Here is a 12,235-nt window from a genome sequence, read left to right on the forward strand (position 1 = left end):
AGACATCTGTATGATTTTTTTTTTCAATGGTTCTAGTACCAAAATATCCCAGGCACAAGGGGATTTGGACTCCTACATTTACAGCTAATGATCTGTACAGGCCTCTGAGGAAACTGCACAGTCGCCCTGCTAATGGCTTCAAGGGGAAATGCTTCAGGCCCTGGCTGCTGCTGGTGCTGCTCAGGGAATTCTTCATTCAGCTCCAGTGTGCGATAAACACCTTTCCTTACTGTTGCAGACACGATGGCTCTTCTGGAGAGAGGAAAGGCATTGACTGAGCTAATGCCACTAACTGCCTTTGAGCACACACAGAGGATGTAGAAGCAAACACCACCTGGTCATTCAGCAGCCGGGGTTAGCTCAAACCAGCCTGTGAATTCTCCAGCGTGCACTGGTCTTGGGGTGCCTTATCACTGTCCTGTTCCAAGCACTGCCTGCTCCCTCCAGCCCAGAGGAGAACAAGCTGTAACCAAAAGCCCTGGGCATAGACCGGGGACACTTGTGATCTCCAGAGCACTGAAGGTCCCCTGCTGTGGGCAACGTAGCCTCGCAGCCCACACCCCAGAGAAGCACTGCAGGATAACCTTTCCTGGCGTTTCATTTCTCCTTCATCATCTGCCTCTTCCCTCCCTGGGAAAGGCAAGAGGAGCTTTGCCTGAGAAAGAGCTGCAAGATCCACATTTTCTTTTGCAAGGTGTGTCTCAGCAGTGCTAGCCTGAGCACGCTCAAATCCAGCAGTGGCCACTGTCCCCTGCTGCATCTCGCTGTCACGGGCTGCATAGTGGGCAAGAAGGTGCCCCCTCTGAGGGGTCTCCCCCCTCTCGCCGTGACCCCCTTCCCATGCAAACCACCCCGATGTGCCTCCCTCCTCACACTGACTCACACCGAAACAATGGGAAAAGCTTCTAACTGGTGCGGTGGCCGATTTTGCAATCTGTTTTAATGAGGTATTTACAAGTTCGGAGGCTGGCTCCTTGCACAAGGAGTGCGGCCTGGCCCCAGCAGCTGGTTGGGCTTTTCAATGACATTCCTGCAACTCTCCCGATTGCAGCACAGGCACGGTGGAAAACATTTAGACATCAGAAATGCCACATTAATTATCTCTTAATTGATACCTCCACTTGGGGACAAATGAAACCGGAACATCTCTACTGCTCTGGGAGACTGCCACTTACAAACAGATTTACAGCTAAAAATACCACGGTAGTCCTGTGGCTAATCAACTTCACTGCTTACCCTGGGTGAGGTTATGAAATTGTCTCAGGCTGGCGCTGCGAGTGGCGAGGGAGCAGCTGCAGCGCCCGAATGCAAACCCAGCAAGCGCTGCGCGGTGCTCCCAGCACCCACGAGCACACTGCCAAGGGGCAGCTTGCCCCACGTGTGAGCCCCGTGGCAGCCTCAGAGATGCGCAGTTGTGTTTGTTGAGCCTACAATCCAGCGAGAGAGCCCAGACACAAGGCTTCCCGCACATTCCTGCCCATTGTTAAGAGGCTGTAGAGAGAAAATCTCATTCTTGTGTCTTTTACGAGAGACCTTAAGCACCAGGTGTGTTTCCCTGCAGTGTAATATTTCCAGCTGGTTCAGGAATCACACTTGGTGTTTGCGAGGGCCTTGCAGCACAGTGTCCTCCTGCAGCTACAACACATCTCAAGGGATCTTCCCCCCTCCCGCCATCTCCTTACAAAAACACACACACACAGAGGCCAAATCGCCACAGCGACCCCAGTTTCTTTTAAATTACTGTCATCTTTATTTTTCTTCACATATGTGCAAACAGAGATCGCAATGGTGGTGTTCTTAAAAATAACAAAATGTATTTGCATACATTTCCCTATGTACAGGTGAACAGCCACAAGTAGAGTTTTCTTTTGCACAGCAAAAGATCTAGAGCACTGAGACCGGGGACAGGACCAGGGCCCAAAAAAAAGGGTCTAACTTAAAAATAATAATAATTAAAAAAAAAAAATCACAACAGTGCAAACCTCTCGGACACGACAGCACGATGGAGTGACTTTAATGCAGAAAAAGGCGGGGGGGGCCCGCTCGGATGTGAGATTTCTGACTGTAAACAAGGCGCAACACCTCCCTCCCACCGCCCTCCCCAGGGAAAGCTATTCCAGGAATTTGGCAGATCTTCAAGGGCTGAGCCGGAGGTAAACAGCCCGCGGCCGCCTCCCCTCCTCGGACCGCGGCGGGCTAGGGCTCGACTCCGGCGACCACCGGCACCGGGAGGAGCAGCCGCTCCCCGGGCTGCTGCGGGACGCGGGGGCGCCACAGGGAACCGGCGTGCCCGGAGGGACCGTGCGCTCCCAGAGGGGCCCTGCTGCACCCGGCGGGTCCGTGCAACCTCCGCGGGGCCGGAGGGGTCCGGGTGCTCCCCGGGGGACACCGTGCCCTCCCGGAGGGGCCTCGGCAGGGCCATGCACGCCCGGAAGGGCCCGTGCGCTGCCGGCGGGGCCGCAGCAGCGCCGTGCACGCCCGGAAGGGACCGCGCACCCCCGGCGCTGCCGAGCGCTCAGCCGGTCTCGGGGTCGCCGGGGGGCGGCTGCTCGGCGCCGTTGCAGGGCGGGGCGGCGCCGTCCGGGCCGTTGCTCTCCAGGGAGGACTCGCTGCCCGTGCTCTCGCCGGAGAGCAGCCGGCGGACGCGGAGGTCGGCGCGCAGGGAGCGCAGGTCGTTGCCCAGGCTGAGCTCGCCCAGGTCCCGGAGGAGCTGGCCCAGCTCCGGGCTCTCGCCGCGACCGGCGCCGGCGCGCAGCAGGTCGCCCTCGGGCTCGCCCAGCGCCTCCAGGATGTCCTCGCAGTCGCAGTGCATGGCCCGCTCCTCCTGCTCCTCGCCCAGCAGGTCCTCTGTGATGGAGCCCAGCTTGGGCGCGCTGCGGCTCCGCTCCACCGGCGGCTTGTAGCAGCACTGCCCGTTGAGCAGCTTGCGCAGCGGCACCAGCGGGATGCTCTGCTCACCCACCAGCTGCTGCTGCTGGTGCCGCGCGTCGTCCCGCTTTTTCAGCCGGCGGAACTCGGCCAGCGCCGTGGCCGAGGTCTGGTAGAGTAGCAGGGCCATGGCCTTCGCCTTCTCGGGCTTGGAGACAAGCACGGCGTGGCAGCGCAGCATCACCGCCTTGTGCTTCAGCTCGTGGCGGTAGATCCAGGCGAAGACGCGCGGCAGGCGCGGGTCGGCCACGCAGTAGGTGACCCGGTGCAGCAGGTAGAGGTGGCCGGGCCGGCGCAGCCCCTTGTCCTCGGCGTGGGCCATGCGGATGCCCTGCGCGCTGATGGTCAGCTTCATCTTGGTGCCCTGCCGGCCCGCCTCGCTCTTGCTCCAGATCTTGCAGACGGCCAGGTCGGTGCAGCCCTCGCCTTTGGACTGGATGGTGGTGGCGTTGCCCAGGTAGAGCACGGTGTACGTGGGGTCCTCGCTGGTAACGCGGAATTTCCGCCGCTTGGAGCGGAACATGCTGCCCACGCGGTGCAGGGCGCTCTCGGGGCAGGCGCGGGCCAGCGAGGTGAGCGCCGAGTAGTGCACGCTCACCGCGTACCCCTTGGGCTTGCTCTGCCGCCGCGCCTCGCCCGCCACCAGCTCCACCTTGCTCCGCTTCCAGGGCAGCATCGCCCCGCGGAGCCGCGGCTAGGCGCCGCGCCGACGGCTCCGGGCGCGGGGGGGCATGCCACGGCGGCGGCGGCTGGGCTGCCCGCCCGCCTCACATCCTTGCGGGCGGCGGGCCGCCGCGGCCGTAGATATAGGCGGGCGCCGGCGCTCCGCGGGCGCGGAGAGGGGAGGCCCCGCGCACCGAGGGCGGAGCGCCCGCTGCCCGCCGAGCCGGCGGCGCCCTCCTCGCAGCCCGCCCGCCGCCGCCGCTCTGCGCCGCCCGCCGAGGCGCCCGAGCCCCGGCCCCGCCGCGCCGTGGGGCGGGCAGGGGGCGGGCACGGGGCGGTGCCAGCCCGGCCGGGCGGCCCCCGGCGGGGACAGCGGTTGCTGCCGCTTGGGCGGTGGGCGCGGGGGATCGGGGTGGCGCGGGGAGCCGGCTCACCGTGCGCCCCCCCGCCGCGGCCCCAACGCCGGCGGCCGGACCCGCTCCCCACGGCGCGGCCCGTCCTGGGTCCCCACGCGGGAGCCGTCCCCAGGATCACGCGTGGAGAGTGGGTGCGACAACTTGGGCGGGGAGGATGGAGAGGGCAGCCGAGGGGAAACTGGCTGCTCAAAACCTCCCAAACTGATAAAAATCCCAGGGCCACTGTGGGGCTCCCATGCTCTGGCAGTCCCCACAAACGGGAGAACCCAAAATGCAGCCACCTTCCCGGCCAGGGTGTGCCGTGGAGGAGTCCCCCTCTTGCAACATAAGCTGTCCTTTGGTTTGGTTAGTCCGGCTCTGAGAGCTGAAGGGCCTGCAGCAAATAGAAGCTATTATGTATGAGTAATGCTTTGCTCTTTATTCATACACAGCAGCCAAATAACAAGAAGCTGTCTTGTAATTTCTTGCTGGGGTTGCTCGAGTACAGTCACAGACATAATGAGAAAGTTAGTGTCTGTGTCATTGCTATAGCTTCTCTTGTCATGTATCATATCCTCTGCCAGAAAGAATATAAATTCCAGGGTTGCAGAGAATGGTGCTTCATCAGGGTTTGAATAAATGCTCAACAAAAAGGGGAGCAGTACATATTTGTGCAGTAATATATGTAAATGCCTGCTTAAATTATTTGACAAATCATTTCTAGAGTTTGCATCAATCAAAACAAACCCATGTATCATTATTATTATCATTATTATTACATTATGCCATCTAGCAGATTATTTGGGAACTGCAAGTAACCACAGGGACTGGCATCAAATTATTAAAAGCACTTGCCTATGTGCTTATGTTTCAAAAATACCCCCTCATTGGAGGGCAGCGTCGTCAACGCCGTCCCCTGAGGCTGCTCAGCCACAGCTGGTACCAGGGTCGCCTGACCGCATCTTTGGTTTCCAGAGGCTGGTGGTGGGTGTGGATCTGTAACACGTTGCATTTCCTGTCTTTGGCGGCTCTAGCACAGCACTTTTGCAGCGTTAGGCAGGCTGTTGCTGGCCCTGAGAAGTGAACATGTTAACACTCCAGTTTTCCTATGAGAAAACTGCAGTTGGAGAGCTGCACGGGCTGAGTGCGCACATGAGCCATTGCATGGCCAGGGCAAGCTGGCTGGGCTATTTGGCATAAAGCCCAGCGCCCATGGAGATACCTGTCTGGGTCAGCACCATGCTGAACCAACCCTCTGCCTCTTGGGCAAAGTCCCGCTGGGACTCGGCAGGAGGGTGGGCAAGGGGCTGAGGTCTGTCCCGGCCAGCGGTGCCCAGCAGCAGCCCACCCCAGCTGGGGGGTCCCTGCTTTCGTGCCTGCCTGGCCTGGTGCAGGCTGGGTGCTGGGCACCCATTGGGAGCCCCCGTGGTGCTGCCGGTGCGGTGGGCAGGAGGGGCTGTGCACCATGCTGCAGCCCATTGCAGACGGCTCCTGCCAGCCTGCAGAACCATCCTGCTGCAGAGCAGGGAGAGACTTTGGTTTATATGGCTAATTTGTTTCACCTCCAGAAGCATCCAATGTGCTCTTCCTTTGTCTCCTTTGTCTTGCAAGGTGAAACCAGAAGATGCTGCTGTGCACGTAAAATAACTCCAACAGCTTAGGGTGACGTGTGACAGCCACACATGGTGTGGCACTCCCATAGTGCCCCCAGAGCTGCCTTCTCCCCTTGTCCTGATGAACCACTGTCCTGAGAGCCCTCGGCTGCTGCCCCATGACCCCAGACCTACATCTGCCCCGTGCTCAGTGGCTGTCACCTTCCTGAATGGCATCTGTGAGCTGCAAGGCTGAGAGCAAACCTGACTGCTCCTCCCAGATGCGTGGGCACAGCCTCCTCCCCATGGGAGAGGGAGTTGCCTTGCCAAAGCCCTGCCTGCCTCTGGCTGTGGGGAGAGGAGCCTGTCCTGGGTCCCGGGCTGGTGGCTCTTCAGGCAGGTGTTTACTTGGGGTGGGACAGAGGGCACAAGGAGCTCCAACCCCCTTACCCTCTCTACCACCTCTGCAGCCCCCAAGTCAGAATCACAGAATCACACAGAATCACAGAATGTTAGGGATTGGAAGGGACCTCAAAAGATCATCTAGTCCAATCCCCCTGCCAGAGCAGGAAAACTTAGGTGAGGTTACACAGGAAGGCGTCCAGGCGGGTTTTGAATGTCTCCAGAGAAGGAGAATCCACAACCCCCCTGGTTGTCAGCAGCACTTCCATTTCTGCGTTGCCTTCTCGAGGCAGAGGTTTCCTTATCAGCCCCTCAGAGACCTCCTGGGGGCTCCAGGTGGAGGCCGGGGAGCAGCAGCACCCCCAGCATCGCTGCCCCTGGGCTGGCTGGAACTGCAGTTGCAGGGAAGGTGTCTTATGGTTACAGCCCTGCTTGAGGATGGAAATGGTCTCAGCTCAGTTCCTCGCCATGCTTGCTCACCAATTGCTGCGCCAGACCATTGCAGCCTTCCGTCCTTCGTTAATGGGCCCCGTGAGCTTCAGGACCACCACTTTCCTGCTGTGGGGTAGCCGCTTCAGTTCTGGGCATGGAAGATCGCCACATGCTTCAGCAACAGAAGAGCACATTGCAAATTGTGGTGACCTGTGACAACAATTCCTGGATGAAATGATGATCCATCCTTGTCCCGTGCTGGGCTGAGGAGCTGTGCCACAGTGTTTGAGTGAAGTCTGACAGCAAGGAGCAGCCCAGTTAAGCTTAGGGCACCTCACCTAAGTGTGGGGCTACTCCTGTGACATTGGATGTCTGTGTTTCAGTGCCAGGAGGAGAAGCTGAGGCACAATGAGAGACTCCCTACCTGCCTGCAAGGCTAGCAGCACCTGTGCTGTGTAGGACATGCATGCTGGAGGCTTATCTCCACGGCCTTGTAGCCCAGGGGAAGCACAGCAGCCTGCTCTCTCGTCATGCAAAACCCCAGCAGCTACAGAGCATCCCCTGCCTGCGTGCGCACACTTGGAAAGCTTGTGCAAGGCGTGGGAAAGTCTGTGAGATACCATCTTTGCCCTGCGGCCCTGCCTGCCCTGTGCCGGCAGCACGACGAGTGCTGCACTTGGCCCTTGGCAGACCCCCCTCCATGCCTCGCTCCATCCTCCTCCTCCCCTGGCAGCTCCAGTCTGCGCCAGAGCTCGTGGTTGCACCCCGCCGCGTAGGTTCCAGGGTGCGCGCTGCCCTGCTGGGGTGCAGGCAAGGGGGCGGCGTGCTGCCCGTGCTGGCTGCCCTGCTGCGGCGTGGGGAGATGCCAGGCCTGCCCAAGCGGACACGGTAAAGCCCTGCAGAGAGCAGCCCTGCTTTGGGGATGGCTTTTGTGCCCAGCAGCTGGAGCTGGAGCTGATACGGGTCTCTGGCTGGGAAGAGCAACAGGAAAAATGCACTGGGAAAAGTTGATATGATGAGACCAAAATAATTAACGGGCGTGTATTGATTTTGTCAGCATGTGAAAACATCACAGGCTTTCTCCTCTCAGAGAGCAATGGAGCTCATCGTGCTGCAGCAGCCAGAGTGGCACAGTCAAAGTGAAACATTTCGAACTGGCATTTCAGTATTTTCCAAAACAAAGTATTTCAGAGGCTCTGTAACTGTGCTAAACGCTGAAGTTTTGACTCTTTGTTCGAAACTGGGACAAAGGAAACACTGAACTGTCAGGATTTTCCACAAAACGGAACGGCTGAGCGGTGCCTGGGCCCTGTGGCTGTCAGTGAGGGCAGGGGTGTCATGGCCCCTGCCCCACCGGCCGTCACCCAGGTTTCACTGCAGATGGCTGCCTGCTGCTGGGGCAGCGTGAGAGTCGGCAGGGCAGGGGACAGCATCTCCTGCCCAGGGAGGAGGGTCCTTAACGGCCCTTGGTGGATGCCTCATGCCGCCCCTGCTGCCCTCCTGCCTCTCCAAAGGGGAGCAGCACCCCATCCTGCCAGCCACCCTGCCCCAGCAAGGCGGCGGGGGTCGGTGCTGGGGGCACGGGTGATGCTGGGGCAGTGTGAGGCCTGCCGGGGGGCCCCCCTGGGTGCACGTCGGGGTGCCGCAGCCAGGGGCCAGCCCCAGAGCTGGGGCTGTGCCGCTCGTCGGGGCCGTGGCAGTGGTGGCACACCTTGCCGCGGTTGTTTTTCAGTCACCGAGGGCGGCACACCCCGCTTCCGGCACCAGTGGCCCCGTGCTTCCTGCACCCACAGCTATAAATAGAAGGGCAGCTGGCGGCCAGGGGTGCAGAGCCATCCCTCAGGGGTCACAGCACCCTCAGGGGGGCTCGCCGGGCCAGCAGGGCCATGCCAGGCACCCGTCCTCCCGCCATGCTACCAGCCAAGGGGTGCAGGGGTGGTGTCGGGGCGGCACCTTCTGCTTGACAGCCTGTCCGTGGGGCTGCTGCCATGGGGCCATCCCTGCCTGTGCAGAGGGGGAGCCGGGGTGGGCAGCGGGGCTGAACCTGCCCAGGCAGAGCCAGCACTCCAAGAGCTGGAGAAAGAAATCCCCTGCTGGCTCTCTGCCCACTGCTTCGTGCCTTCAAAGACACACGCAGCTCTCTCTAATTAACCATCCCCTACCCTGCCAGGCAGGGAGGCAGTTTTATCTTCGTACCGCTGGCAGAAGAAGCGGAGTCTAAAAAACTCGCCCAAGGGCCCTGGTGGGTTCGGAGCCTTCTCAGGGCTCAGCCTTGGCCAGACTGCCATGGTTCAGAGCTCCCCGGGGTGCTGCTCTTCCTAGAGGGGACCAAGCCTGTCCCCAAAGGAGCTTGTGGAGGTGCAGAGGCCCAGGACACAGCGGGCTCCTCCTGTGCCTATGGTGCTGGCACGCTTCTGTGTGTGGCTGGAAAGAAGGGGATTCAAGCAGCTGCAGTTGCACACAGAGCAAAATTGTCTTCGTGTCTTTGCAGGGGTGCCTTGGAGGGGTTTCTTAATGGGTCTGCTTGTCAGGCTGAGGCTGGCAGTACCACTGAATCCAGCATTGTGAGCCTATATGAATAATGAATAGCCATCACATGAATATTTGAGAGATACAGTCCTGAAATCTCCCAGTGCTGCCGTAGAGGAAAATGGAGGAAAAGTTGTTCAGAAAGAACAATGTTTCCTTCAGGCAAAAATGTACGGGTGTCATTGGCTTTTGAAAAAGAGCTGCTGCTGCTGCTGTATAATTCTCGGGATTTGCATCAAAAACTGGAGCAGTGGTTTGGCTCCAAGGCAGAGGTTGGGAGGGAAGCCAGCCCTTTTGACACAAGTCAATGATTGCAGCGCAGGAGAAGGACAGCAGATTTTATTTCATCTATGCAGTGGCTTTTGTGAGAAGTCCCAAAGCCATGGCCACCCTCCAAAGAGCCAGCAGTGCTGGGCATTCAGTTAACGCTCCTCAAAGGAGCGGTGAGAGGTTTGGTGATGCACAGGGGGTGCCTGCTCTCCAGGGACAGTGTTGTGCTCCGGCCCTAGCACTGCTGTCGAAGAGCTGAGTAGTGAAAACAAGGCCCCGCAGCGAAAATCACATTCGTTTTGCATGTCGTGGTCACTGCCGCATCGTACAGGAGCAAGCTGCAAATCAACAGGTGTATTTGACTTGGCAGCAGCATGCCCCTCTCCTCCACTCTCTCCTTGGCTGTCTACACTCTTGGCATGCACACACGGGTGCCAAATTTTGTACAGCTCCTGTAACACCATCTCTTCCTTGGTGATCCTTTTCACTGCATGCAATTAATCCAGGCATAAATGTCTCCTAGGAGAAGCAGGTGGTTGTGTTTAGGTAAAACCAGAAAAAGTCTGTGTTGCACATGTCGGCACAGTGGAGCAATAGGAGTGAGCAGAGAAATGTTGCAGTTAAAAACAGGCAATTAAGACTCTAGCCACAACTCTGGTGTCTGTCACCTGGATCACCCAATCTGTATCTCCTTCAGCACTGCTCTGCTCAAAGAAATCCTCATTGTGCTGCTGGTGTCAGCAGACAGAAATGATTCCTTGCTGTTTATGACATGCCCAGAAACATATCTGTAGCAAGAATGAGGGCAGTTTGGGCATTTCTTCAGCAGCTCCCGCAAAGGTGTTGGGAAATATCTGCAGTGACTGTGCCTGGAGCACTTTAGTCTGGAAAAAGGGAATATCATGGGAAAAAGGGCAACGTGTGGGGAAAACATCTCAATCGAAATGCACAGTTCTTCACTTTTCAGGTTACCATCAAACCTCAGTGCCTCCAGGATGCACAGAGGGTTGCAGGCAGTGGAGCAAACCTGAGTCTCCTCCCACCAAGCCAGCACTTCTGTGTGTCCCCAGGCATTTCTGTTTCCAGTCCATGCCACCAGCCATGGCTACCCATGTCCCATGGAGGGCCACCAAGCTCTGTGCTCCCGACTGGTGGCTGTGTCGAGACCATGCTGCCGGGGCTGCACTGATGGGATTATTAAAGCATTTTGCCCATGGTTGGGCAGCCTGTGAACGGCATCACGTGTGCCTTGGCTGTGGGGTTAGAAGTGCTGCCAGACCCAAGGCGTGGGGAAAGGCCGGGCTGGCTGGCTGCTCTGGTTGATGATTATGCAGTGTAGAAGGAAGGTAACTTTTAACTGAACTATAAAAGAAATAAAATAGCGCCTATATTACTGCCTCGGTGCCCACATAAAGACCCGAGATGGTTTTATTAAAGATGACTTGATTAAAAATGAATTTACTAAATCACCACATGCTGTCTGCAGCCCACCAGCCTTCCACTGAAGCACCTTGTGTAAATGAAAAGGTGAATGCTGAGTCTGCTTTCATCTGTCTTATTTGCCTTTAGGAAGCAAAGGCGGGGCTGGGCCAGCCTGGTGGTGGTGGCAGAGCTGGGATAAGCATGGCAAGGGTTCAGACATACTCGGGAAATTTATGCCGTACCATTGCCCGCTTTGAAAAGGAGAAGAAAGGAAGAACTGCGTCTTCCTAAAGAGTGTTTATCATGAGGAGGCATCATGTAGTGCTGAGTGTGAGAAAAGATGGCTCCTGCCCATGGAATTTTGCACACTGCCGTGCTGCTGGCGGACAACACCTGAAGCTGAGCTTTGCCTGCCTGTATAGGCAGTGCTTGCATTTTCCAGGGATTAGCCAGGTTATTTTCCGATTAACAACTGATACACATTACAAAGTTACAGTCAAAAATGTCTGGCCGTAACCCAATACCCATAAAGGAGAAATGGTTCATAAATCAGTTCACTGTGCAAGAACAGGTTGAGTTGTTTATTAATTTAACCTTCTGTCCCATCTTGACCTGGACTGGCTGCAACAGTTGCTGCCAAAACTCATTTGATGGTTCTGGGTTCTGATGGCTGGGTAGGCAATGTCTTCCATCCTGCAGAGATGCCCAGGCTCTGGCTAGATATTGGCAGCTACCTTGTAGCGCACCTTTCACCACTGCATCCAGGATCCCTCTTCATCGCTGTCGTTCCTCATACGCACCGTTTGCTGGGTTGGGATGGTGGAGACAGGGGACGGGCATCCTGCCTTCTGCTGGGTGTGTTACAGGACTTGGGGGCAACCGAGCTGCCCTATTGCCAGCTGCCGGGACAGGATTTCGCACGCCTCGCTGCCGGCGTTTGCTTCCTAGAGATAGCATCTGCGCCAGGGCCAGCTGGTGAGTGAAACTGGCCCCCGCAGCCATGGGCGCTGCCGGGGCTCACAGCCCTGCGCCTCGCCCCGCCGCCCGGGCCTCCCACAGCCGCGCAGACCTTGGGCCTTGTGTTCAGGAGGGCCCCAGGTTTTGTTAGTGCTGCACCTTAACGGTGGGGCTGGGGGCTGCTGTGGGAGTGAGAGGGTTAGAGCTGGGTTTGGGGAGGGGAGCACCGGAGAGGTGCGTGTGCATGCTGAGCACCATGGGGATGGAGGGATGGATGGACGGAGGGGGGGATGGAGGCATGGATGGATGGATGGAGGGATGGATGGAGGGGGGGTGGATGGAAGGATGGAAGGATGGATGGATGGAAGGATGGAGGGATGGATGGAGGGGGGGTGGATGGAAGGATGGAAGGATGGATGGATGGAGGGATGGATGGAGGGGGGGATGGATGGATGAAGGGATGGATGGATGGAGGGATGGATGGAGCGATGGATGGACAGACGGGCAGGGCAGCGTGGAGATGGACAGAGGGATGTGCCTGAGTGTTGGTGAGCAGACAGACGAGCAGGGCAGCATGTGGCTGTGTGCCGGACGGACGGGCTGTGAGCACGTGAACGATGGAGCTGCAGGCCGGTCACGGGGGAG

The 12,235-nt window shown here is 58.2% G+C and overlaps 1 protein-coding gene across 1 annotated transcript; it reads right to left on the minus strand.

Moving 5' to 3' along the window:
* Window positions 1-1,747: 1,747 nt before the first annotated feature.
* On the minus strand, window positions 1,748-3,748 carry FAM43A (family with sequence similarity 43 member A). The gene has a single exon (XM_065640054.1). The coding sequence runs from the start codon at window positions 3,602-3,604 to the stop codon at window positions 2,516-2,518; it is 1,089 nt and encodes a 362-aa protein (XP_065496126.1). The 5' UTR covers window positions 3,605-3,748; the 3' UTR covers window positions 1,748-2,515.
* Window positions 3,749-12,235: the final 8,487 nt, after the last annotated feature.

Source organism: Caloenas nicobarica, chromosome 8 (assembly GCF_036013445.1).
Source record: "Caloenas nicobarica isolate bCalNic1 chromosome 8, bCalNic1.hap1, whole genome shotgun sequence".
In the NCBI taxonomy this organism is placed as follows: domain Eukaryota; kingdom Metazoa; phylum Chordata; class Aves; order Columbiformes; family Columbidae; genus Caloenas; species Caloenas nicobarica.